General features: G+C 37.3%; 1 protein-coding gene across 1 annotated transcript in view; it reads left to right on the top strand.

The window, feature by feature from the left end:
• The window catches only part of SLC22A3 (solute carrier family 22 member 3), a 411,481-nt gene extending 404,471 nt beyond the window's left edge, over positions 1 to 7,010 (top strand). The window contains exon 11 of the mRNA XM_053710942.1: positions 6,380 to 7,010. Within this exon, the coding sequence (XP_053566917.1) occupies positions 6,380 to 6,428 (49 nt within the window). The 3' untranslated portion in view covers positions 6,429 to 7,010. The remainder of the gene's footprint in view (positions 1 to 6,379) is intronic.
• The last annotated feature ends 20,180 nt before the right edge of the window (positions 7,011 to 27,190 follow it).

The raw sequence follows: 27,190 nt of genomic DNA, 5'->3' as shown, positions 1-27,190 counted from the left end.
TAAGAACTATTTAATAGCTAAAATAGTTAAAATAATTACAAAATTACCTGTAAAATAAATCCTAACCTAAGTTACAATTAAACCTAACACTACACTATCAATAAATAAATTAAATAAAATACCTACAATTACCTACAATTAAACCTAACACTACACTATCAATAAATAAATTAAATACAATACCTACAAATAACTACAATGAAATAAACTAACTAAAGTACAAAAAATAAAAAATAACTAAGTTACAAAAAATAAAAAAATATTTACAAACATAAGAAAAATATTACAACAATTTTAAACTAATTACACCTACTCTAAGCCCCCTAATAAAATAACAAAGCCCCCCAAAAGAAAAAATGCCCTACCCTATTCTAAATTACAAAATTCAAAGCTCTTTTACCTTACCAGCCCTGAACAGGGCCCTTTGCGGGGCATGCCCCAAGAAATTCAGCTCTTTTTCCTGTAAAAAAACACATACAATACCCCCCCAACATTACAACCCACCACCCACATACCCCTAATCTAACCCAAACCCCCCTTAAATAAATCTAACACTAAGCCCCTGAAGATCTTCCTACCTTGTCTTCACCTCACTGGGTATCACACCGATCCGTCCTGGCTCCGATATCTTCATCTAAGCCCAAGCGGGGGCTAGACATCCATCATCCGACGGCTGAAGAAGTCCAGAAGAGGCTCCAAAGTCTTCATCCTATCCGGGAAGAAGAGTAGATCCGGACCGGCAACCATCTTCTTCCAAGCGGCATCTTCTATCTTCATCCGATGAGGACCGGCTCCATCTTGAAGACCTCCACCGCGGACCCAACTTCTTCCGACGACGACTTCCCGACGAATGACGGTTCCTTTAAGGGACGTCATCCAAGATGGCGTCCCTCGAATTTCGATTGGCTGATAGGATTCTATCAGCCAATCGGAATTAAGGTAGGAAAATTCTGATTGGCTGATGGAATCAGCCAATCAGAATCAAGTTCAATCCGTGATGACGTCCCATAAAGGAACCGTCATTCGTCAGGAAGTCGTCGTCGGAAGAAGATGGGTCCGGGGTGGAGGTCTTCAAGATGGAGCCGGTCCTCATCGGATGAAGATAGAAGATGCTGCTTGGAAGAAGATGGTTGCCGGTCCGGATCTACTCTTCTTCCCGGATAGGATGAAGACTTTGGAGCCTCTTCTGGACTTCTTCAGCCGTCGGATGATGGATGTCTAGCCCCCGCTTGGGCTTAGATGAAGATATCGGAGCCAGGACGGATCGGTGTGATACCCGGTGAGGTGAAGACAAGGTAGGAAGATCTTCAGGGGCTTAGTGTTAGGTTTATTTAAGGGGGGTTTGGGTTAGATTAGGGGTATGTGGGTGGTGGGTTGTAATGTTGGGGGGGGGGGTATTGTATGTGTTTTTTTACAGGAAAAAGAGCTGAATTTCTTAGGGCATGCCCCGCAAAGGGCCCTGTTCAGGGCTGGTAAGGTAAAAGAGCTTTGAACTTTTGTAATTTAGAATAGGGTAGGGCATTTTTTATTTTGGGGGGCTTTGTTATTTTATTAGGGGGCTTAGAGTAGGTGTAATTAGTTTAAAATTGTTGTAATATTTTTCTTATGTTTGTAAATATTTTTTTATTTTTTGTAACTTAGTTAGTTTATTTCATTGTATTTATTTGTAGATATTGTATTTAATTAATTTATTGATAGTGTAGTGTTAGGTTTAATTGTAGGTAATTGTAGGTATTTTATTTAATTAATTTATTGATAGTGTAGTGTTAGGTTTAATTGTAACTTAGGTTAGGATTTATTTTACAGGTAATTTTGTAATTATTTTAACTAGGTAGCTATTAAATAGTTCTTAACTATTTAATAGCTATTGTACCTGGTTAAAATAAATACAAAGTTACCTGTAAAATAAATATAAATCCTAAAATAGCTATAATATAATTATAATTTATATTGTAGCTATATTAGGGTTTATTTTACAGGTAAGTATTTAGTTTTAAATAGGAATAATTTCTTTAATAAGAGTTAATTTATTTCGTTAGATTTAAATTATATTTAACTTAGGGGGGTGTTAGGGTTAGACTTAACGTTAGGGGTTAATACATTTATTAGAATAGCGGCGAGATTCGGTCAGCAGATTAGGGGTTAATAATTGAAGTTAGGTGTCGGCAATGTTAGGGAGGGCAGATTAGGGGTTAATACTATTTATTATAGGGTTATTGAGGCGGGAGTGAGGCGGATTAGGGGTTAATAACTTTATTATAGTAGCGGTGAGATCCGCTCGGCAGATTAGGGGTTAATAAGTGTAGGCAGGTGGAGGCGACGTTGAGGGGGGCAGATTAGGGGTTAATAAATATAATATAGGGGTCGGCGGTGTTAGGGGCAGCAGATTAGGGGTACATAGGTATAATGTAGGTGGCGGCTCTTTGCGGTCGGCAGATTAGTGGTTAATTATTGTAGGTAGGTGGCGGCGACGTTGTGGGGGCAGGTTAGGGGTTAATAAATATAATATAGGAGTCGGCGGTGTTAGGGGCAGCAGATTAGGGGTACATAAGTATAACGTAGGTGGCGGTCGGCAGATTAGGGGTTAAAAAAATTGAATCGAGTGTCGGCGATGTGGGGGGACCTCGGTTTAGGGGTACATAGGTAGTTTATGGGTGTTAGTGTACTTTAGAGCACAGTAGTTAAGAGCTTTATAAACCGGCGTTAGCCGAGAAAGCTCTTAACTACTGACTTTTTTCTGCGGCTGGAGTTTTGTCGTTAGAATTCTAACGCTCACTTCAGACACGACTCTAAATACCGGAGTTAGAAAGATCCCATTGAAAAGATAGGATACGCAATTGACGTAAGGGGATCTGCGGTATGGAAAAGTCGCGGCTGAAAAGTGAGCGTTAGACCCTTTCCTGACTGACTCCAAATACCGGCGGTAGCCTAAAACCAGCGTTAGGAGCCTCTAACGCTGGTTTTCACGGCTACCGCCAAACTCTAAATCTAGGCCCTAGTGTTTGTTTTTTTTGTACTTTAGGACTTTGTAATAATGTTTAATTGTAGATTTAAATAATTTTAGTAGGGTTAGGTGTTTTTAATGTAATTTATTTTATTTAATTGGTAGTTTAATGTAATTTTAGTATAATAGTTAGGGTAGGTTAAAAAATAGTTTCTTTTAATTCTGCAGGTAAGTTTTAATTTATATTAAGATAGGGATGTTTTCATTTTAATTTAAAGTTAATGGGTTGGATGGTTTAGGGGTTAATAGCTTAATTTAGTTAATGGTGGTGATGTGGGAGGCCAGAGGTTTAGGGGTTAATAAGTTTATTTAGGTTCAGCGGGGTCGGAGAGCGGTGGGATAGGGGTTAATAACTTTATTTATGTTGCGGCGGGGTCGGGGAGCAGCGGAATAGGGGTTAATAACATTATGTAGGTGGCAGCGATGTCGGGGCGGCAGATTAGGGGTGTTTAGACTCGGGGGATATGTTAGGGTGTTAGGTGTAAACATAACTTTTTTTCTACCATAGAAATCAATGAGGTATGCTTCATTTTCTTGCAGAATCGAACATAAGCTTTCAGTGCTTTCATTCTCCCATTGATTTCTATGGCATCCGCGGCCTCAAGGGTGGCAGATTGAAAACCAGGTACGATGCGTCCGGATAGCCGCGAGCGTACCTGTTAAAAGTCTGCTGAATGGGAAAAAGTGTCAAATAGAGCCAAAGGTGTATTCAGAACATCTGTAATGAGGCAAGCATCGATCTGCGTCGGATTGAGACCAACGGATCATATGTTACGTCACAAATATCAGCATTTTCCGGTCTTGAGGCTTTGATAACTAGGTCGGATCAATCTCACAACAATTACGATGCGGAATTCCGGTGTATTTGTGGTTGACACTTTGATAGATAGGGCTCTTAGTATTTTTCAACTATTTGGAAAACCATGTCACAGAAGAACATATAGAAATTTATAAAAAGGGCTTTAAATATTTTTTTATACATGTATAATTTACTGTATAGCAACAATAAGTTCTGCATTGCACACAGACAAACACATACAAAATAAATAATCTAAATGGATTCTATTAATAATGTGCAAAACTACTATAAAACCTGGGTATGTTTATGTTATCTCCCTTGATTGTGTTAATTTAAGGCAAGTTGTATAAGAGTTCTAAACAATCACTGTATAACATAAAGCTGGTTTAGGCAGCTTTTTGGAGGATACCTTGGTTACAGAATTAGATTTTTGGCCACTCTATGTAATGCGGAACATGCATGCAAGAGATTATTGTTGTATATAAAACATGGTATTTAGAAAATGTAAAAAAACATTTTTGAAAAATGTATGATACTGTGCTTAAAAGAAAAGCTTGGAGTTTTTATGATTAGAAACTGTCGAGCCTAAGGCAATGTTTTTTTTTGCCAAGTAAGTAATTAGGGGTCGATTTATCAAATGCTTCACTCTCTTATGTGGCGAATTTCAATCTCCCCGGTCTCGTCCGACCAGGGAGATTGACAGCTCCTGCCCGCGCGGGATTGGCTGTGCGCGGGCAGGGACGGAATTGCAAACAAGTGCAAAATAACGCTTGTGTGCAATGCTGAATCCCAGCACTGGAATTCAGCCCACCAGAGGCGAGCTGCGGCGGACAGGGGCGCGTATGTGCGCCCCTGTCTGCCACAGCATGATAAATCGACCCCTTAATCTTTGAGGATTGGTTGTGTACAAACATGCAGTTTTAGTAACATATTTTAATTGCTGCTCTTTCATACACATGTTAGAACACTTACAAGTTTAATGTCCCTTTAGTTTAGCTGCATTGCAGCCCTCTAAGGCAAATACAGAGTTAAATTATGTACAAAGTATTATCATGCATCATTAGATTTATGTCTGTGGATTTCATAATAATGTTGGGAGGCCCAGAGTAAGGAGAATTGGGCATTGATAGATGACTTCTAATGAGTTCCATGTCTGCCGTGTGAAATTAGAAACCGTTTCTTAGATAAAAAATGAAGCTTGTTAAACCAATAACACATACATGGCTCCCGGAATGAAGTGTAATGGAACAGAAAACTCACTCTGTGCCCTCATATGCAGTGCTCCGTGGTCCCACATAAATACATGACGCAAGGGTAAGCGTTGTTCATCAGGTAACCTATTTTAATGCCAGCATGGTTGTCATTGCATGAAATAGTTTAAGAAAGAGAAAATGGATGCCAGAAGCTGTGCAGTGGGCCATAACTTTAGAGGATGCCTTTGGGAAATCTGAGCATTAAATACCAGCCAACAATAACTATTACTTATTTATGGGAGCAGGACAAGTAATCAAAAAACAGAGCACTAGTGTTAATGTTAGTGAGCTTGTCTGTGAGCATTTTATTTATTTATTTTTATGTTTAATGTCAGTTGTGCCTGAATTATTTGGTTGTATGAAAGGGTCTTAGTAGCAGCCTTTACAGAGAGTGTTAGAATTCTGCAGTTTTAGACATTTTAGTGAGATCTAACCTTGACAGCATGACAGCATCTATAAGTCAGTGGCAGAAGTCTTTTTGGCTGTGCCTTCATTATGCTTGGGCTGAGAGGGAGAGTGACAATTACCCCTTTCCACTACTGTCCCTTCTTGCTTAACCATGCCCATAGACCCACCCATGAACCACAGACCCACCCATGAACCACCTACCTATTACCCCAGACTGATCTATCCTGTCTATCTTGCATCTAGCTTTTCCCATAGAAAAACTGCAGCACCGTCTCCATCCACCCTGACGTCACCAATAGTATATCAAGGACTGCAATCATAAGCCCCTCTAACTTATCCCCCAGCCTCCTAACCCCCAAAATGAAAGATCTATAATAGCTCCTGATAGAAGCTGTGATTAATAAAAAAATGTTTTTAATACAATCTGAGATTGCAAATACTGGAGTCAAATTGTCTTCATGCAAGAAACAGGGAGAGTTTATGTTCTTTAAATGCATTTGTAAAGATAAATGGCTTATTGAGTGGTTATCAAACAAACTAATGCAGAACATTCATTCTTTTCTTCCTTCTTTTCTCTCCTTTTGCATTCTCGCTCCTCCTTTCAGTTGTTTCCTTATTTTGCAACCTACTGAAGTTCAAGCTGGGTTGACTCTAGATGCTTCTAGATGCTTCTAGAGCCCTCGTTTTCATCTTCTCTTTGGTAATAGAGCACTGCAAAGGATTAATTACTGAATTATTACATATAGTCCATATTTTTTCAAGACTTTACACTGCAAAAAATAGTTTTTTTTATTCTTCTTTTATATGAAATTGAAGCAACACATTGAACAGTATTTTTGTTTTTATTCTGGCATTAATATAAATCTACTTTGAATATAATGATGGTTAATATTTTTTTCATTGTATTATTTTTAGGAAACAAAGAAGTACCAAGAAAAAGAAGGATACTCCTAACTTTATATGACAACATGACAAACATATGAAAAGAGACCTCACGATACTTAGAACATGTCATCTACCTTCCTTTGCCTTCAGATATCTCCATTGTCTAATGTAGGCTTCTTCAGAACTGTGATATCATTTTCATCAGTTAGGAGGACAGTGGCAATGCTCATTTTTCTCAACTTTTATACAATTTCTTAAAGGACAAATGACTCTTAAGTTTGGAGGTGGGGGGGGGTGTAGCTCAAGTTTCTTCATTCATTTACTTGGAGCAGAGTAATGTCTTACAGTATCCCTGAAATTAAATTGTTGATAGCTGTAAGGCATTTACAGTGTGATCACTTGGTTCTCACTAAGCTTATTAAAGTTTGATTAAGAAAAATGGCACTCACTAAGTAAAAAAAATCACAATGCAAAGTATTAGCAGTTATTAAAGCAATACCTAAATGAGCTCACAGTGTGCATCTAGATATGTTGAACTAGCAACAATTCCTAAAATAATGTTTTCTTTCCACTGAGTATTTTATTCCCAAGTTATTTTGCTTTATGTTATGTTTTTGAGACCAAAATAAAGGCAACAAACCAGTAAGTTGGTAAAACACAAGTGTACATTTCAAATTGTATATCCTTTTAAATAATTACCATGAGGTTACTGTGAGCTTGATGGCTAAGTCTAGGTTCATGACATTTAGTGCATGCAGAAGGTGTAATTTAGCATAACTCATTGCAATTACTCACTAAGGCAACATCACATTAAGGGCCAGGTTACAAGTGGCGTGCTATCAGTTACGTGTGAGCGATTTTGGATTTATAACAACTGTTAGCGTGCGTTGGATGAATCACTCATAAGTTGAAAGTAAACACGATTGCTTGTGTGCAATTGAAGTTAACGTGGGTTGGGATAGCGCAACCTCAAAGCTGTAGTTAACTGTTTCGTGAAACAAAAAACACATCAAAAATACATTTAAAAGTGCAGTTATACTCATAATAACACTATCTAATAAAGATTATTGCACAAAAAAAGTTATAAGGGCACAAAGATATGAGGTCTTAGGTGTTAGAAAAAAAGGCAGGCAAAGGGCTTTAACATAGATATACATACATATACATGTTTAAACCTGCACTTCAGTCACACTCCCAGACCAGGAGACAAACAAGGAGGAGGAGTAGGAATTCTCCTGTCTCCACACAGTACCTTCCACTGCATTCCTTCTCCACCCTCTCTTTCTTTCTCATCTTTTGAAGTTCACGCTATCCGCCTCTTCTCCCCTATAGCTCTTCGTGTTGTGCTTATCTATCGGTCCCCTGGCCGAGCATCACAATTTCTGGACCATTTTGAAGCCTGGCTTCCACATTTTCTCTCTTCTAATGTCCCTTCTCTCATCTTAGGGGACTTCAACATACCCCTTGATAATCCTAACATGCCTGCTGCCTCTAAACATCTATCCCTTACCACCTCTTTTGGCCTGTCCCAATGGACAACATCTCCAACCAACTGTGAAGGCAACTCCATAGACCTGGTCTTCACTAATCTCTGTGCAGTTTCCATCTTCTTTAACTTCCCTTTTCCTCTCTCTGACCACCATCTACTAACTTTTTCTCTTAATCTACCTGCTGCATCTTTGCAAGCCCCCAAAAAACTGCTGCCTAACAGCAATTTAAATGACTTGGATCTCACAGACTTTTCTACTCAACTGAATCCTCTGCTCTCCAACATTTCATCTCTTTCTTTCCCAAACCTTGTGGCCTTACAGTATAATTTCGGCACTAAAATCTACACTTGACAAAGCTGCACCCTCCACTGTTCTGCGTACATCAATCACTTGATGAAAACCATGGCACACCAAACATACCAGATATATTCAGCGATGTTCAAGGGCTGCTGAAGGGAAGTGGAGGAAATCACACACCCATGCTGATTTCCTGCATTATAAATGTATCCTTAAGTCATACAACTCTACCCTAATCCTGGCCAAAAAAAGTCTATTTCTCCTCCCTTATGTCATCTCACGCATCCAACCCCAGAAAGCTGTTCTTAACATTTAACTCCCTACGTCCGCCTGCACCTTTGCCCACTTTATTTATTATTGCTGATCACTTCAAAAATAAAATTGACACCATTAGAAAAGACATCTACACCTCACACCCCTCAAACCCAACCCTCCTACCCACCTCTTCTATTAACAAAACTCTCTGCTACTTTCCTCCTGTAACAGAGCAAGAAGTATCTGTACTCCTATCTTCGGCTCATCTTACAACCTACAAAAAACAAAACAATGTGTTAGTGCTTAAAGGATATGTGCATATAGTGATAAATCAGTCCCAAACAAGCTTGGCGCAGGGAATAAGTGGATAACTTCCAAGGATTTCCAGGGGTTGTACCTCAAGGAAAAAAGACAAATGCTGCAAATAGTGAAGTCATGTATTAACTTCAAAAGGAGATAGGTGGTAAGTCAAATACTCACATATTATAGAGCTTCACATCAAGCTCTAGATTTAAAAGCCCATATGAGACTCCAATAGGAGTGCATGAAGTGAACTCAAGCAGACTCAGATAGAAACTTTGTTAAAAAGTAAAATTTTATATTAAAAAGGGGTCTATTAATCAAAGCGTCAACTGAAAATATGCTTGAATTCCACGTTGTATTTGTCGCAAGATTGATCCACCGTAGTTATCAAAGCATCAAGATCAGCAAATGTTGAAATTTGTGACGTAAAATACGATCCCGCTATATCAATCTGACGCAGATCGATGCAGATTGATGCTTGCATCATTACAGATGTTTCTAATTTACATTCGACTCTATTTGACACTTTTCCCAATTTATCAAACATTTAACAGGTACGCTTGTGTGTATTCCGGCGCAGCATACCTAGTTTTCAATCCGCCACCCTTGAGGTTGACTCAATGGGAGTGTGAAAACACAGAAAGGTTATGTTCGATGCTGCAAGATAATGAAGTATATTCCATAATAAAAGTAAATTAAAAACTCTATTAAAATTGTATACCCTTTCTAAATCAAACAATATTATTGCTCCACATTTGGTCCACTAGTAGATATAGGGATAAAAATGAAAAATACATTGCTACTTATGGATTATGCTACAAATTTGTCTCTCATTACAAAGCAAGGGGACAATATTATTTCTACAAATTTGTTGAAAAGTTTTGCCCCAAACTTGTCGCACTAATAGATAGAGATAAAAATGAAATATACAACATAATATAGCTAACTTCCTTTTTATTTTTTGTGAAAAATCTATGTGCACCATGTTTAAGCCATGCGATACAAGTCCCACTCTCCACTTCGCACTAATTTTGACTCAACACTTTTCACACCAATTATGACACAAACTCCTAAACAACCCATACACTAGTGAATTTTTAAACTACTTTTGATTGGAATATGCATAATCACATGATTTATGACATCAGCCAATCTGATTCAAATATACATTTTAAACTATCACTAACGAATCAAAATGCTCGATAATTGTGTCATTGATCACTCATCAGAACTTATAAGTGCCATTTGTTACATTGTGTATTATACTTTGAAAGTATGTATATGTGAATATAGAATTAAAGATAAACATTGATGCTGACTTTAGGACACACAGTGTAATATTTTAGACAAGGATTCTAAAATTCAAATTGATGTTTGATTCAATATAATCTTAAACTGATAGCTCAAAGGGATAACCCACCTAACATTAAACAGTCATGATTCAGATACAGCAGAAATTAAAATCACCTCTTTACTGTCATGCTATTTTCAGTGAATTTCTTCCTTCACTTGAATTTATTTTTCAGTAAGAAATGTAATCTTATATGCCAGCCCATTTTATAACACCTGTGATGAGGTGGTTTTTAAAACTAGATTGCAATAAGGAGGGGTTAAACAGGTACAGAGAGAATGTCTTAAAATATATATTGATTGCAAATAAATACATATGATACTCTGATTACATGGTATATTTGCAATTATTCCTGCTCAGAATAATAATACATTTATACTATATACATATAGTGGTATAAATAAACACAAGATATGAAAGACAACATTGTTTAGGAAAAACAAGGAATTTGGGCACATGTAAATATGTTTGCAAATGATTTCTGACATAACACACACACACACACACACACATATATATATATATATATATATATATATATATATATATATAATAAAGTATGTGCAAAGATATATGTACAAATTCTAGCATTAATAATCATTTATAAAAAAAATATGATAAAAGCATATCATTCTAGACTTCTAGAAATACAAATACACATTAATTTATGTGAAACTATCATATAACAGATTTTTTTTGTATAACAAATAAATATAAAAATAACTTTCTATGAGATATTGTTTGTTGAGGTATAAATGTAGCTATTTCTTGAACACTAACAGTTGAAAAAATAAAAGATTAGCTTTAGAGAAATGTGCTTGTTCATGGACAGTAATGAAATGGTATAAATAAAGTTGGGAAAAAGCCGAATAACCGCGACATCGATGACTGTTAGTTAACACCAGTCCGATGCTCTTCGCACCGTACTTGACGCGTATGTTTTTGATGGCTTTTTTATAAATAAGGGGATCGTATTCAGATCCGTGGCAGCAATGTCTGACGAGCGTATTGACTCTGGTGAATGCACTGAGATTGACGTTTTAATAAATTGACCCCCAAGTGTGAAAATCAAAAGGCATAAATGAGAACAAAACCACAGCAAAAACCTCCACTAACAATTGAACATTTTGTATCAAACAATGTCTGTTAGTTGAGATGTATGGCATAGAAGGTTGGTCTCCACCCAAAACAGTGACGTCACACGTTGTATTCCTAACCTAGACCAACGTTCTAAGCCATACACCGCAACTAACAGACATTGTTTGATTCAAAACGGTCAATTGTAGGCGGAGGCTTTTGCATTGTTTTTTTTTCTAATTTATGGCTTGTGAATTTCACACTTGGGGTCCGATTTATCAAGGGCCGAATGGCCCCTGATGCCCCTGTTTCTGCGCGGGCTTTTTTAAGACCGCTGCTCCTTAACTGGTCCGCTTGCTCTGAGGCTGCGGACATCAATCTGCCCGATCTCATACGATTGGGCTAATTGACACCCCCTGCTAGCGGCCGATTGGTGGCGAATCTGCAGGGGGCGGCATTGCACAAGCAGTTCACAAGAACTGCTTGTGCAATGATAAATGCCGACAGTGTTTGCTGTCGGCATTCATCAATGTCTGTCGGACATGATCCACTGAGCACTGAGCCCCTGTTCTTAATAATAACTTTTAACAAAGTTTCTACCTGAGCCTGCTTGAGTTCATTTCATGCACTCCTATTGGAGTCTCATATGGACTTTTAAATCTAGAGCTTGATGTGAAGTGTGAGTATTTGACTTACCACCTGTCTCCTTTTGAAGTTAATACAGGACTTAACTATTTGCAGCATCTGTGTTTTTTACTAGCGATACAATCCCTGGAAACCCTTGGAAGTTATCCACCTTATCACTGCACCAAGCTTCTTTGGGACTGCTTTATCACTATACGCACATATACTTTAAGCACTAACACATTGTTTTATTTTTTTATTTATTTGTGTTATAACAGGTCAATATTTTGTTTGTTTTTCATCTCATGACCTGCCCACTTGATCCAATTCCTTCACAACTTATTCCCTCTTTCTCTCTGCTTCACTAACCCCTACCCTTACTCACCTCTTTAACCAGTCTCTCACTGATGGCTCATTTCTGATACATTTAAGCATGCCTCAATTCCACCAAATAGTCTTCTTACTTCCCTTTGCTTCAAGATTATTGGAACGACCAGTATATAATCGGCTAACTCAATTTCTCACAACTAACTCCTTACTGCAATCTGGTTTCCTTTTATAAACACTTGACAGAAACCGCTCCTACTAAAGTGACAAATGAACTGTTATCAGCAAAAGCATAGGGCCACTACTCCTTACTAATTCTTCTTGACCTATCTGCTGCTTTTGACACAGTTGACCATCCTCTCCTCCTAAAAATCCTACCTTTATTTGGCATCCGAGACACAGCCCACTCCTTTGCTTCATATCTCTCAAACCACTCGTTTTCAGTTTCCTTTAACAACATATCTTCTGATCCTTTTCCTCTCTCAGTTGAAATACCCCAATGCTCTCTGTTGGGTCCCTTGCTTTTCTCTATCTATACATTCTCCCTTGGAAAACATACAGCCTCCTTTGGCCTCCAGGACCACTTATATGCTACCCAAATATATATTTCCCCTCCTTTACTCAACCAGATATCCAACTGCCTCTCTGCAATTTCCTCTTGGATGTCTTAACACTACCTCCAACTCAATCTGTCCAAAACTAAGCTGCTTCTTATTCCCCCCTCTTTGAGACATCTGGCACCTGACAATTCTCTGACTGTCGGAGACTCTATTTTCAACAATTCACCCCAGGTCCACTGTCTTGGGGTCACAGTTGACTCAGAACTCACATTCAACCCACATATACAAGTACTTAACAAATCCTGCCATGCACACCTACGCAACATTTCCAGAATTTGTCCCTTCCTTACTCAAAAAACTACAAAAATACTAATTCCTACTCTCATTTTGTCCTGCATTGACTATTGCAATCTACTTCTAAATGGCCTTCCAAAAACACCACCTCTCCTCCCTCCAATCTATTATGAATGCTTCAGCTAGACTCATCCACCTAAGTTGCTGATCTACATAAGCTGCTACACTCAGCCAGTCTCTACACTGGCTCCCCATACACTCCAGAATACAATTTAAAGTATTAACCCTAACTTACAAAGAACTCAACCCCCTCACTCCTAACTATATTTCCTCTCTCATCTCCAAATATTCCCCATTCCGTCCCCTTTGATCAACCTTTGACCTATGTCTTTCCACTCCTGTTATCTCTACGTCCCACTCCCGTCTTCAAAACTTCTCACGTGCTGGTTCGATCCTCTGGAATTCTCTCCATAAGACTGTTTCCAACCTTGTATAGCTTCAGACGCTCCTTGAAAACATACCTATTCAAAGAGGCTTACCATCTCTCCTCCATCTTTTATCCTAACCAAAATAATTATTGCACTGCCTGACTCACTGCTGCAACTACAATCCATGTGAAAACCTACCCCAAACCTTATGCCTCTGCACCCTCAACCTGTAGTCAGTAAGCTCTCTGGAGCAGGACCCTCTTCCTCCTGTACTAGATTTGTTTATTTTGTTATGTTTTGTATTTTATCACAAATCCTTGTCATTGTATACCCCTATCATATGTCTTTATGTGTGTAAAGATGTTTTTATATGTGTATTACAGACATATACACACATGTAAACACATAAACACATATGTATACATATATAGACATATATTTAAGTGCATTGGAGCACTTTGCAGTCAAGTAGATGAAAACATGAAAAAGCATATTTATGCAATTTTCATATTTAAAAAGCACATCGCAGAATATGTTCTAAGGGGTAGATTTATCATAGTGCGAGCGGACATGATACTATGTAGCGTATTATGTCCGCTGCACATTGATAAATGCTGACAGCATATGCTGTCGGCATTTATCATTGCACCAGCAGTTCTTCTTGTGAGCTGTTGGTGCAAGGCCGCCCCCTGCAGATTTGCGGCCAATCGGACGCTTGCAGGGGGTGTCAATCAACCCGATCAGATTCGATCTTTAGACAGCTGCTTCATAACTGCTGTTTCCGGCGAGCCTGAAGGCTTGCATGGAAACAGGGGCATCAAACTCCATACGGAGCTTGATAAATTGGCCCCTAAGTATGTTTAAATAGATATTCCATATATATCTGTATATATCTATACCTATATATAATCATCCATATATATATATATATATATATATATATATATATATATATAGGTATACATATATATATATTGTACTAAAATACCATCAGAAATATGTAGAAATATGTATTTATGAATAAATAGAACATATTCTGCTATGTGAAAAACATTGGAATATGAAATGTTCATGTTTACGTGTAAGTAGGGTATAAGGTTTTTTTCACCCTTTTTTTCTATTGACTTCTATGAGGGAATTCATTAAAAAGCTTGTGAAATTCTAACTTAGACTTTTTGCGTGCATTGGGTTAGCGTGTGAGCACAAACTTTTTACTTTCAACTTATAATACAAGCGCTACCCGACGCGCGCAAAAAGTTTACTTCTTACTGAGTTAGCAGCCGAGCGGGAGCGTTAAATACTGCTCCACTCATAATCCGGCCCTAAGATTTTCTTTAATCTCATGGCTGGATTTCTCATTATGCAATGTTGGCAGATAATTAGAGGTGCCTTCTCTCAGAGAGTACCTTCTACAAAGTAAAATCATTGGACTGGATTCCTGGGTGTTTGTAAGGCTGCCGAGAGGACTTGTCATTAAGGCCAGATCATGTTCAAAATTCACAGAAACTCACTTCACCTATATTTTTTTAGCCTTTCACCAGTGGGTGTTAACATATAATTGTGTGCACAGCCAATGATAATCTCCAGCAATATGGAAATGACAACTTTAAAAAATTGGGGGCACACTTTCTGTGAATAAGTGTAATTGTTAAATATTCACATCGGTTTTCTAATGTTATAGTAATTTTGAAGGATAGAATGGAATGTGGCTTGACTATTTCTCTGAAATGAAAAAGGTCCAGGATTTTTCACCAGTGATTTAAAAAGATGTGATGGCCCATGTGAAGCGTTATATCCTGTGGTCATGTCTTGCTATGTCAGAGTTGACAAGATTGTCTTGTTTTTCATTTATTTTATGTTTATTGCTGTTTTTTATTATTCATTTGGTTAGTACATTTTTTATAACCTTTTTACTATACCTTTAAAGTTGTTCTATGCGTCAGAAAGTTAAAGGTACATAAAACCTCAAAAATGTATTTCATGATTCAGATAGAGCATGTTATTTTAAACAGATTTCCAATTTACTTCTATTTTCTAATTTGCTTTCTTCTTTCAGTATCCTGTGTTGGAAAGCATACCTAGGTAGGCTCAGGAGCAGCAATGCACTACTGGGATCTGGCTGCTGATTGGTGATAGCACGTTATAACGTCTCGTGATAGGCTCACCTAATCTGTTCAGCTAGCTTCTATTAGTGCATTGCTGTACCTTAAACAAAGGATGTCAAGAAAATGAAGCAAATTTGATAACAGAAGTAAATTGGAAAGTTGTTTGAAATTGCATGCTCTATTTGAATTATAAAAATAAACATTTGGGGTTTTATGTTCCTTTAAAGGACCACTCAGTGCAGTAGAATTGCATAATTAATAAGTGCATAATAAAAAGACAATGGGGGATATTTATGAAAGCGTCAACTATGTTGCATTCGTGGGCTACGCTCGCCTAACATCGCCAAACATCACGGCCACGGATCTGAATACGATCTCCATATTTATAAAAAAGTACGGGGCGATGAGCATCGGCCTGTTGCAGTGACGTGCGGTGAGGTCAGAGGCTGGTGAGGTATTTTTTCTTTCATTATTCAAATAAAGCAGCAATTTTAAGCAATTTTCTAATTTATTCCTATTATCAATTTTTCTTCATTCTCTTTGGATCTTTATTTGGAAAAGCAGGAATGTAAGCTTAAGAGCAGGCCCATTTTTTGGTTCCGCACCTGGGTAGCGTTTTCTGATTGGCAACTACATTTAGCCACCAATCAGCAAGTTCTACCTAGGTGCTGAACCAAAAATGGTCTGCCTCCTAAACATACATTCCTGCTTTTCAAATAAAGATACCAAGAGAACAACTAAAAATTGATAATAGGGTTACATATCACTTTAAGGGTCCTGAGAACTTGAGTTGTCAAACACTGAACTAGGCCAAGAGAAAATGTGACTCTTGCAGAATCTGCTTTTTTTATTTATTTTTTTAAATGTGGGGCAAACATTTGCAAATTAAAAGATGATGAACATTGTTCTCCTACCTTACTCCAAAGGGACTTAGATTACGGCTATGCCAGGGACGTGCAGTCATAGGAGGCAGGTGAGGCATTTGGGGCATTTCAAAATTAAAAATAACATTTTATTTAAAAAAAAAAGAAGTAATTCCCCCCCCCCATTTTTTCTCTCTATATTGTGCAGTAGAGAGAGGCAGCATAGGGGTCAGCTTTCTCTCTATTGCGCAATCTTGTAGCATACTCTTCTATCAGTAGCCACTCTACTACACCACCCAGTGGTGGTTTGTAGCTGCAGCACGGCTAAAAACTACTGATAGAGGCATCTCTATTGCGGCCTCTTAGTTTGCGGGAGAGCCAATATCTTCTCCTGCTGATTGACAGAACCAGGAGAACTTGACCAGCGATGTTTGGCTCTCCCTGTGCAGTGCGCATGCGCAATCCAACAATCCCTCCGGTGCTCCACCCCACCTGAGAGGGAAGAAGGAGAGTGTCACTGTGTCAGAGCTTGTTTTTTGTAGTGGAGGAAGTCCTACAGCTGCTGCCGGGTTAAGACTTCTGCTGCCTGGCTAACACTTCTTATTTTGACACAGGTAACGAGAAGTTCGAACACTAGTCTGACTCTACCAGTAATACATATGTGGGGTGTACTGTTATATGGCTGTGTCAGTGTGAGACGATGGAGACTGCTCATTTACTCAAGCAAGGCACTGATCCTGTCTGGAAGCCTCATAGTCTGTTTACAGAGAACCGGCTGAGGAATGAACTGTCTCTGCAGCTCAGCCTTTTGTAAGCAGGCTGAGCTGCCGCATTGAGTGTGTTGGGTAACAGCGTGTTAACTAACAGTCATCGATGACGCTGTTATTCGGATTTTTCCCAACTTTACAGGGAGTGCAGAATTATTAGGCAAAGGAGTATTTTGACCACATCATCCTCTTTATGCATGTTGTCTTACTCCAAGCTGTATAGGCTCGAAAGCCTACTACCAATTAAGCATATTAGGTGATGTGCATCTCTGTAATGAGAAGGGGTGTGGTCTAATGACATCAACACCCTATATCAGGTGTGCATAATTATTAGGCAACTTCCTTTCCTTTGGCAAAATGGGTCAAAAGAAGGACTTGACAGGCTCAGAAAAGTAAAAAATAGTGAGATATCTTGCAGAGGGATGCAGCACTCTTAAAATTGCAAAGCTTCTGAAGTGTGATCATCGAACAATCAAGCGTTTCATTCAAAATAGTCAACAGGGTCGCAAGAAGCGTGTGGAAAAACCAAGGCGCAAAATAACTGCCCATGAACTGAGAAAAGTCAAGCGTGCAGCTGCCAAGATGCCACTTGCCACCAGTTTGGCCATATTTCAGAGCTGCAACATCACTGGAGTGCCCAAAAGCACAAGGTGTGCAATACTCAGAGACATGGCCAAGGTAAGAAAGGCTGAAAGACGACCACCACTGAACAAGACACACAAGCTGAAACGTCAAGACTGGGCCAAGAAATATCTCAAGACTGATTTTTCTAAGGTTTTATGGACTGATGAAATGAGAGTGAGTCTTGATGGGCCAGATGGATGGGCCCGTGGCTGGATTGGTAAAGGGCAGAGAGCTCCAGTACGACTCAGACGCCAGCAAGGTGGAGGTGGAGTACTGGTTTGGGCTGGTATCATCAAAGATGAGCTTGTGGGGCCTTTTCGGGTTGAGGATGGAGTCAAGCTCAACTCCCAGTCCTACTGCCAGTTTCTGGAAGACACCTTCTTCAAGCAGTGGTACAGGAAGAAGTCTGCATCCTTCAAGAAAAACATGATTTTCATGCAGGACAATGCTCCATCACACGCGTCCAAGTACTCCACAGCGTGGCTGGCAAGAAAGGGTATAAAAGAAGAAAATCTAATGACATGGCCTCCTTGTTCACCTGATCTGAACCCCATTGAGAACCTGTGGTCCATCATCAAATGTGAGATTTACAAGGAGGGAAAACAGTACACCTCTCTGAACAGTGTCTGGGAGGCTGTGGTTGCTGCTGCACGCAATGTTGATGGTGAACAGATCAAAACACTGACAGAATCCATGGATGGCAGGCTTTTGAGTGTCCTTGCAAAGAAAGGTGGCTATATTGGTCACTGATTTGTTTTTGTTTTGTTTTTGAATGTCAGAAATGTATATTTGTGAATGTGGAGATGTTATATTGGTTTCACTGGTAAAAATAAATAATTGAGATGGGTATATATTTGTTTTTTGTTAAGTTGCCTAATAATTATGCACAGTAATAGTCACCTGCACACACAGATATCCCCCTAAAATAGCTATAACTAAAAACAAACTAAAAACTACTTCCAAAACTATTCAGCTTTGATATTAATGAGTTTTTTGGGTTCATTGAGAACATGGTTGTTGTTCAATAATAAAATTAATCCTCAAAAATACAACTTGCCTAATAATTCTGCACTCCCTGTATTTATACCAACTAAACTGCTACAAAGTACACTAACACCCATAAACTACCTATTAACCATTAAACCGCCACCCCCCGCATCACCACCACTATAATAAACCTATTAACCCCTAATCTGCCGCTCCCGACATCGCTGACACTAATATAAATATTAACCCCTATTCCGTCGCTTCCCGACATCACCGCCACTAAATAAACCTATTAACCCCTAAACCTCTGGCCTCCTGATTTGAACAGCCAATAGAATTTCAGTAGCTCTCATCCTATTGGCTGATTTGAACAGCCAATAGGATTTTAGGGGTTAATAGGTTTAGTTAGTGGTGGTGATGTGGGAGGCCAGAGGTTTAGGGGTTAATAAGTTTATTTAGTGGTGGCGGTGGCGGGGAGCGGCGGAATATTGTTTAATACATTTTATTTGTGTTGGCGAAGTTGGGGGTGGCAGATTAGGGGTGTTTAGACTCGGGGATTATGTTAGGGTGTTAGGTGTAAACGTAACTTTTTATCAACTATAGAAATCAATGGGGTATGCTTCATTCTCTTGCAGCATCGAACATAAGCTTTCGTTGCTTTCAGACTCTCATTGATTTCTATGGCATCCGCGGCCTCAAGGATGGCGGTTTTAAAACCAGGTACGCTGCATCGGAATAGCCGCGAGCGTACCTGTTAAATGTTTGATAAATTGGAAAAAGTGTCAAATAGAGTCAAATGTGTATTCAGAACATCTGTAATGACGTAAGCATCGATCTGCGTCGGATTGAGATCGCGGGATCGTATGTTACGCCACAAATTTGCAACAATTACGATGCAGAATTCCAGCATATTTTCGGTTGACGCTTTCATAAATAGGCCCCAATGATTTAACTCTGAATTTCAAATAAGCAGTAGATTTTTTTTCTGACAAATTTATTTTTTCTCCCATTTTTGGCCCCCTGTATCATGTGACAGACATCAGCCAATCACAAACTAGTATAGGTATACCCTGTAAGCTTTTGCACATGCTCAGATGGATCTTGTTCCCGGAAAGTATGAATCTAAAAATACTGTGTAAAATTTGTTAATGGAAGTAAATTAGAAAGTGTCTTAAAACTGCATGCATTATCTGATTCATAAAATTTTATTTTTACTTTAGTGTCCCTTTAACTTTGTGGGTTAGAAGTGGTTCCATTGATTTAAGTAGAGCTGATTTCGCAACTTGTTGCCGTGGGTAAAATCTTTATGAACTCTGCAATATTCAAATGTAAAAGTTGTGGCAAGTTACTTCAGCAAGTTACGAGTTTCACAAACTTGTTTTCTTGAATTTAGGCCAAGGTCATCTTTCATCTTGCATGCTATTTGCTGTCCACTTGGCAGAACAGTACATACAGCTAATATCTGTGCTGCACAAAGTACATACTCAGATTTAGGAGCTATTTATACTGTAGGCTATTTATACTGTAGGGACACCAGTGGTGTAAATTTGGCCCTGGGTAAACCTTTCATCCGAGTATATTCACTTTTTTCAAGCTAAATTCAACAACAAAGCTAACAGTGAACACTGTTAAGTCTAGGACCACAAATGGCATCTTTTGACAAGAAAACTACATTGAATAATAATATAGGATGAATAGTTATTTACCTCCATTTTACTGAATTTGCTTTTGTTTTTGTGATACTTTTACTATAATGTATCAGAATTGTTCATTCACTAGAGGAGCCAGCATTGTGGTACAGCATCCTCTAGTTCACTAAAGATAATTTCCATGCATTATTTTTTATAGGTAATACATATTTTTGTAAAAAAATGTATATTTACATGTACAGTATGTGTATTCCATATTAATGATATTGATCACAAGCCAATAAAAGCCATGAAATGGGATATCCCTATCAACAGGTTTGTGTAAGGCTAATATTTCACTTGTATAACTATTAATGTCTGCAAATCTGTGTACACTAGAAACTGTATACTTTTGTTGCAAGTTTTTCAGATATATTGTTTGATGTTTTGTAATCTGTGCAGTAAAATATCATCATTCTACTATATAGTTAAAAAAGCTTTGGCATTTCTTTTATGTAAACATAATCACTTGAACAGATATACTGAGGGTTTTGTTTATTTATTTATTTATTCTTTTCTTTTTCTTTTTTCTTTTTTTTAAAGGATATTCAAGTTTTTAGCATTTTTTGTTCAACCTAGCTATGGGTTTTGCATATCTAGAACAGTATACATAAAAAAAGATTGTACAATACAAAGGCACAAAAACAATATGAATGTACTGCCTTTTTTAACTGATCTCTACTGTCCTCAGTCTCTCCTCAGAATGTGATAGTGTTCAGGCATAAAAAGGTGGTGCTGATCCAATAGGGACGAAGGTTTTTCAACTTCAGGATAACTGAAATACCTGCAAATAAGGTACCACAATAGCGCTGTACATAGGACACAGAAATGCATTATTTGTTAAAAATACTCACAGGAACCTGGATATCATAATTTAGAAGATTTATTTCAAGGGATATACAGCAATACAAAAAGATAAAGCTCAAGATCATTCACTATTGAAGCAAGTTAACCCTTTAAAAATCAGAGGATATTTCAATATTAAAACATTCCGTCTTTATTTTGTATCTTTAAAAGTATATACTGTGTGATAAATGCATTTACCACACAGTATATACTTTTTTTTAAAGATACAAAATAAAGATGGAAGGTTTTAATATTTACAGGGCCATAATACCCAAATGTTTAAACACTTGAAAGTGATGCAGCATAGCTGTAAAAAGCTGACTATAAAATATCTCGTGAACATCTCTATGTAAAAAAGAAAGATATTTTACCTCAAATGTTCCTCAGTAGCCACCTCCCATTGTAAAGGATTTCTAAGCAGCATTTTAGTGTGTCTGTCCTGGGACAGCTGAAAGGATGAGCCTTGTGCACTCTCATATTATTTCACCAATCAGGTCAAGGAAGCTTACTACTAAATCTCATGAGAGTTAAGTCAAATCTCATGAGATCACAGTAAGAGTTCATGACCTCAGCACTGCTGATACTGATTGGCTGCTGTTCATTTCTTAATTTTTTTTTATTTTTACCTGCAGCTGGGAGCAGCTGAGTATAACTTTTTACACAGAACTTACTCTGCTGAGCTGAGGAGATTGTGAGGTAAAATATCTTCCTTTTTTACAAAGAGATGCTCAGGTGATATTTTCCTGTCAGCTTTTTACAGTTATACTGCATTCGTTTCAAGTGATTTAGCATATGAGTATTATGTCCCTTTAAATGTCCTCTAAATTAATAATGGGCTAACTTGCTTCAATAGTGAATGATCTTCAGCTGTATCTTTTTGTATCTGATCCAGACATGCAAATGTTTGGTAATTTGAGTGTCGGGATTGGACCATTGAAGTCATTCTGTAAAGTTTCACTAAGATTGATGTATGGGTGTCTCTATAATGTATCATATACAATTCACTAGCCTGAAAACACATACACATAAATATAATATAGTCAAACATTCCATTCGCATTAATTAACCTATTAAATTTAAAATAACCAATAGAATTAGAAAATGTTGTCGAATCACATTATACTTAAAAACAGTTCTTAATCAAGCAGTCTAAGCCAACTAGTTCCAATTCAGGTCCGCTCAGTTACTAGAAAATCACATGACAACTTTGTCCAATTACAATCCAAGTTGTCCAATATTGAATGGATGTATAGATCAGTTATAGAAAGTCCTGGTTCTTGTACTTATCTTTCATGATATAAATCCAGATTACCCAAGGCTCTAAAAATCTAAAGAGAAAGGGATAAATAACAACATCAATTAATCAAGTACATCATAACTTATATAAATCGCGTTTTAATAAACTCATAAAAATACTATCTATACGTGTTACTGGTGCTTGAAGGAAAATAAAAAAAATGATGACAATAGTGTTTTTGTATACGCTATATAAAAAATATAAATATATATTCTATGGACTATTTAGAATTTTTTACAGTACATATAATAATTTTTAATAATTATTATTAATATTTTTTAATAATTCATATTTAATATTTTAAGAACACACTTTAAGATTACTAATTCTTCATGTGTGCTTACCCAACACTGCGTTAGACCTCAAGTGCAAAACACAAAGCGAGTTATGCATATTTTACATTCCTATGTTCTTCACGTAGAAATGTTTTTATTTCATTTTTAAATATATATTTCTATATATATATATCTGATAATGTTAATGTAAAATAGATAGCTATACCTATATATCTATAGAAATTGATATACAGGTATATACCGATATATATACATAGGAATATATATATTTCCAATAAAAATAACATGTTTCTGTATGTGAAGACAATACCCTGGCTTAAAAAAACTTTTTGAAATTGTTATAAATACATTAATATTGCAGCTTTTATTTCATGTATATATTTGTCATTTAGAAATTAATATTGAGTTAAAATAAAAATTTAGCACTGTGATTTTTAATATATATATATATACTGTAATTAGTTAAAATACTAAGCACTCACTGTACTTATATTTAGCACTTTCAATTTCAATCCAATTATAATGTTGGTTTCTTTCATTTCAACATTAGGGGTCATATTCTTTTCATTTTATACAAGAGATTTAATTTTTATACAAAAACACTATGGTCATTCTTTTTTCCTTTAAGTGCCAGTAACACATATAGATATTTATTTATTTGAGTTTATCACGCACTCAATTCATTTATATTGTTATTTACCCCTTTCTATATAGTTTTTTAAGGCCTTGGGTAGTTTGGACGTTATATCAAGAAATAATAGTACAAGAACCAGGACTTTCTATATTCAAACTACACATCTATTTGATATTGGACAGCTTGGATTTTGATAGGACAAAATTGTCATGTGACTTTCTAGTAACTGGACAGACCTAAATTGGAACTGAATGGCTTGGACTACTTGATTGAGAACTGTTTTAAATAACACTTGATTGTACAAAGCTTGCAATTTGTTGTGTTTGTTATTTTGAATGTAATAAACAATTTTTTATTGGTTTATGCAAATGGAATGTTTGAATATATTAGTCTGTATGGTTTAATATTCAGGCAAAGGTACTGAGTAACCATAGTAAAACAAAAGTCTTACGCCTAGATTTGTCGGTAAAAACTTGCGGGGCTAACAATCCTTTTTTTTCCAGCGCTCCCTTAAAGGGCCATTATGCACTCAAAAAAATATGGGCTAATTAAATAAAGCATTAAAAGAAAATAAATAAATAGGTATTAGGAACGTTAGAGGACTTTAACATCATTTTTAGGACCTTAAGCAGCAAAATTGATAATACATGTTAATTTAAAACTTTATTTTCTTTTAATGCTTTATTTAATTAGCCCATATTTATTTGAGTGCATAATGGACCTTTAAGCCAACGCTGGTATTACGAGTTTTTTGAATGGCTGCCTTAGCCTCAGAAAAGTGAGCGTTGAGCCAAATTTAGCTCCACTTCAACCCTCAATACTAGCTTTGCTTACGGTAGTGGTAAGCTGGAAAAACGTGCTTGTGCACAATTTCCCCATAGGATACAATGGGGCTGAGCTGGCTGAAAAAAAACCTAACACCTGCAAAAAAAAACAGCGTTCAGCTTCTAACGCAGCCCCATTGTTTCCTATGGGAAAACACTTTCTAAATCTACACCTAACACCCTAACATGAACCCCGAGTCTAAACACCCCTAATCTTACACTTATTAACCCCTAATCTGCCACCCCCCTATCGCTGACACCTGCATTATACTATTAACCCCTAATCTGCCTCTCCAAACACCGCAGCCACCTACATTATCCCTATGAACCCCTAATCTGCTGCCCCCAACATCGCCAACACCTATATTAAATTTATTAACCCCTAATCTGCTCCCCCCAATGTCGCCGCCACCTACCTACACTTATTAACCCCTAATCTGCCGACCGGACATCGCCGCCACTATAATAAATGTATTAACCCCTAAACCGCCGCACTCCCGCCTCACAAACACTATAATAAATTTTATTAACCCCTAATCTGCCCTCCCTAACATCGCCGCAACCTACCTACAATTATTAACCCCTAATCTCCCGCCCCCAACGTCGCCGCTACTATAATAAAGTTATTAACCCCTAAACCTAAGTCTAACCCTAACCCTAACACCCCCCTAAGTTAAATATAATTTAAATAAAACGAAATAAATTTACTATAATTAATTAAATTATTCCTATTTAAAACTAAATACTTACCTATAAAATAAACCATAAGATAGATACAATATAACTAATAGTTACATTGTAGCTATTTTAGGATTTATATTTATTTTACAGGCAACTTTGTATTTATTTTAACTAGGTACAATAGCTATTAAATAGTTAATAACTATTTAATAGCTACCTAGTTAAAATAATTGCAAAATTAACTGTAAAATAAATCCTAACCTAAGTTACAAATACACCTAACACTACACTATCAATAAATTAATTAAATAAATTAAATACAATTTTCTAAAATAAAATACAATTAAATAAACTAAACTATATTACAAAAAAAAACACTAAATTACAAAAAATAAAAAATATTACAAGAATTTTAATCTAATTAAACCTAATCTAAGCCCCCTAATAACATAAAAAAGCCCCCCAAAATAATAAAATTCCCTACCCTACGCTAAATTACAAAAATAATCAGCTCTTTTACCAGCCCTTAAAATGGCTTTTCGCTGGGCATTGCCCCAAAGTAATCAGCTCTTTTACCTGTAAAATAAAATACAAGACCCCCCCCCCAACATTACAACCCACCACCCACACACCCCTACTCTAAAACCCACCCGATCCCCCCTTAAAAAAACCTAACACTACCCCATTGAAGATCACCCTACCTTGAGCCCTGTTCATCCAGCCTGGCACAGATGGGCCAGAAGAGGACATCCGGAGCAGCAGAAGTCTTCATCCGATTGGGGCAGAAGAGGTCCTCCATCCAGCAGAAGTCTTCATCCAAGCGGCATCTTCTATCTTCATCCTACGGCATGGAGCGGGTCCATCTTCAAGACATCCGACGCGGAGCATCCTCTTCTTCCCGACAACTAACGACGAATGACGTCATCCAAGATGGCGTCCCTCCAATTCCGATTGGCTGATAGGATTCTATCAGCCAATCGGAATTAAGGTAGGAAAAATCTGATTGGCTGATGTAATCAGCTAATCGAATCGAAGTTCAATCCGATTGGCTGATTGGATCAGCCAATAGATTGCGACGTCCATTCTATTGGCTGATCCAATCAGCCAATCGGATTGAACTTCAATCCGATTGGCTGATTACATCAGCCAATCAGATTTTTCCTACCTTAATTCCGATTGGCTGAGAGAATCCTATTAGCCAATCGGAATTCGAGGGACGCCATCTTGGATGACGTCATTTAAAGGAACTTTCATTCGTCGTTAGTCGTCGGGAGGAAGAGGATGCTCCGCGTCGGATGTCTTGAAGGTGGACCTGCTCCGCACCGGATGGATGAAGATAGAAGATGCCGCTTGGATGAAGACTTCTGCTGGATGGAGGACCTCTTCTGCCCCGATCGGATGAAGACTTCTGCCGCTCCGGATGTCCTCTTCTGGCCCATCGGTGCCGGGCTGGGTAAACACGGCTCAAGGTAGGGTGATCTTCAATGGGGTAGTGTTAGGTTTTTTGAGGGGGGATCGGTGGGTTTTAAAGTAGGGGTGTGGGGGTGGTGGGTTGTAATGTTGGGGGGGTCTTGCATTTTATTTTACAGGTAAAAGAGCTGATTACTTTGGGGCAATGCCCCGCAAAAAGCCCTTTTAAGGGCTGGTAAAAGAGCTGATTACTTTTGTAATTTAGTATAGGGTAGGGAATTTTATTATTTTGGGGGGGCTTTTTATTTTATTAGGGGGCTTAGATTAGGTGTAATTAGATTAAAATTCTTGTAATATTTTTTTATTTTTTGTAATTTAGTGTTTGTTTTTGTAATATAGTTTAGTTTATTTCATTTTATTTTATTTTATAAAATTGTATTTAATTTATTTAATTAATTTATTGATAGTGTAGTGTTAGGTGTATTTGTAACTTAGGTTAGGATTTATTTTACAGGTAATTTTGTAATAATTTTAACTAGGTAGCTATTAAATAGTTATTAGCTATTTAATAGCTATTGTACCTAGTTAAAATAAATACAAAGTTACCTGTAAAATAAATATAATTCCTAAAATAGCTACAATGTAAATATTAGTTATATTGCATTTATCTTATGGTTTATTTTATAGGTAAGTATTTAGTTTTAAATAGGAATAATTTATTTAATTATAGTAAATTTATTTCGTTTTATTTAAATTATATTTAACTTAGGGGAGTGTTAGGGTTAGGGTTAGACTTAGGTTTAGGGGTTAATA

The sequence above is a fragment of the Bombina bombina genome, chromosome 4, assembly GCF_027579735.1.
Source record: "Bombina bombina isolate aBomBom1 chromosome 4, aBomBom1.pri, whole genome shotgun sequence".
NCBI lineage: Eukaryota > Metazoa > Chordata > Amphibia > Anura > Bombinatoridae > Bombina > Bombina bombina.
The sequence above is the reverse complement of the archived record's forward strand: the minus strand, read 5'-3'. Positions and strand labels throughout refer to the sequence as shown.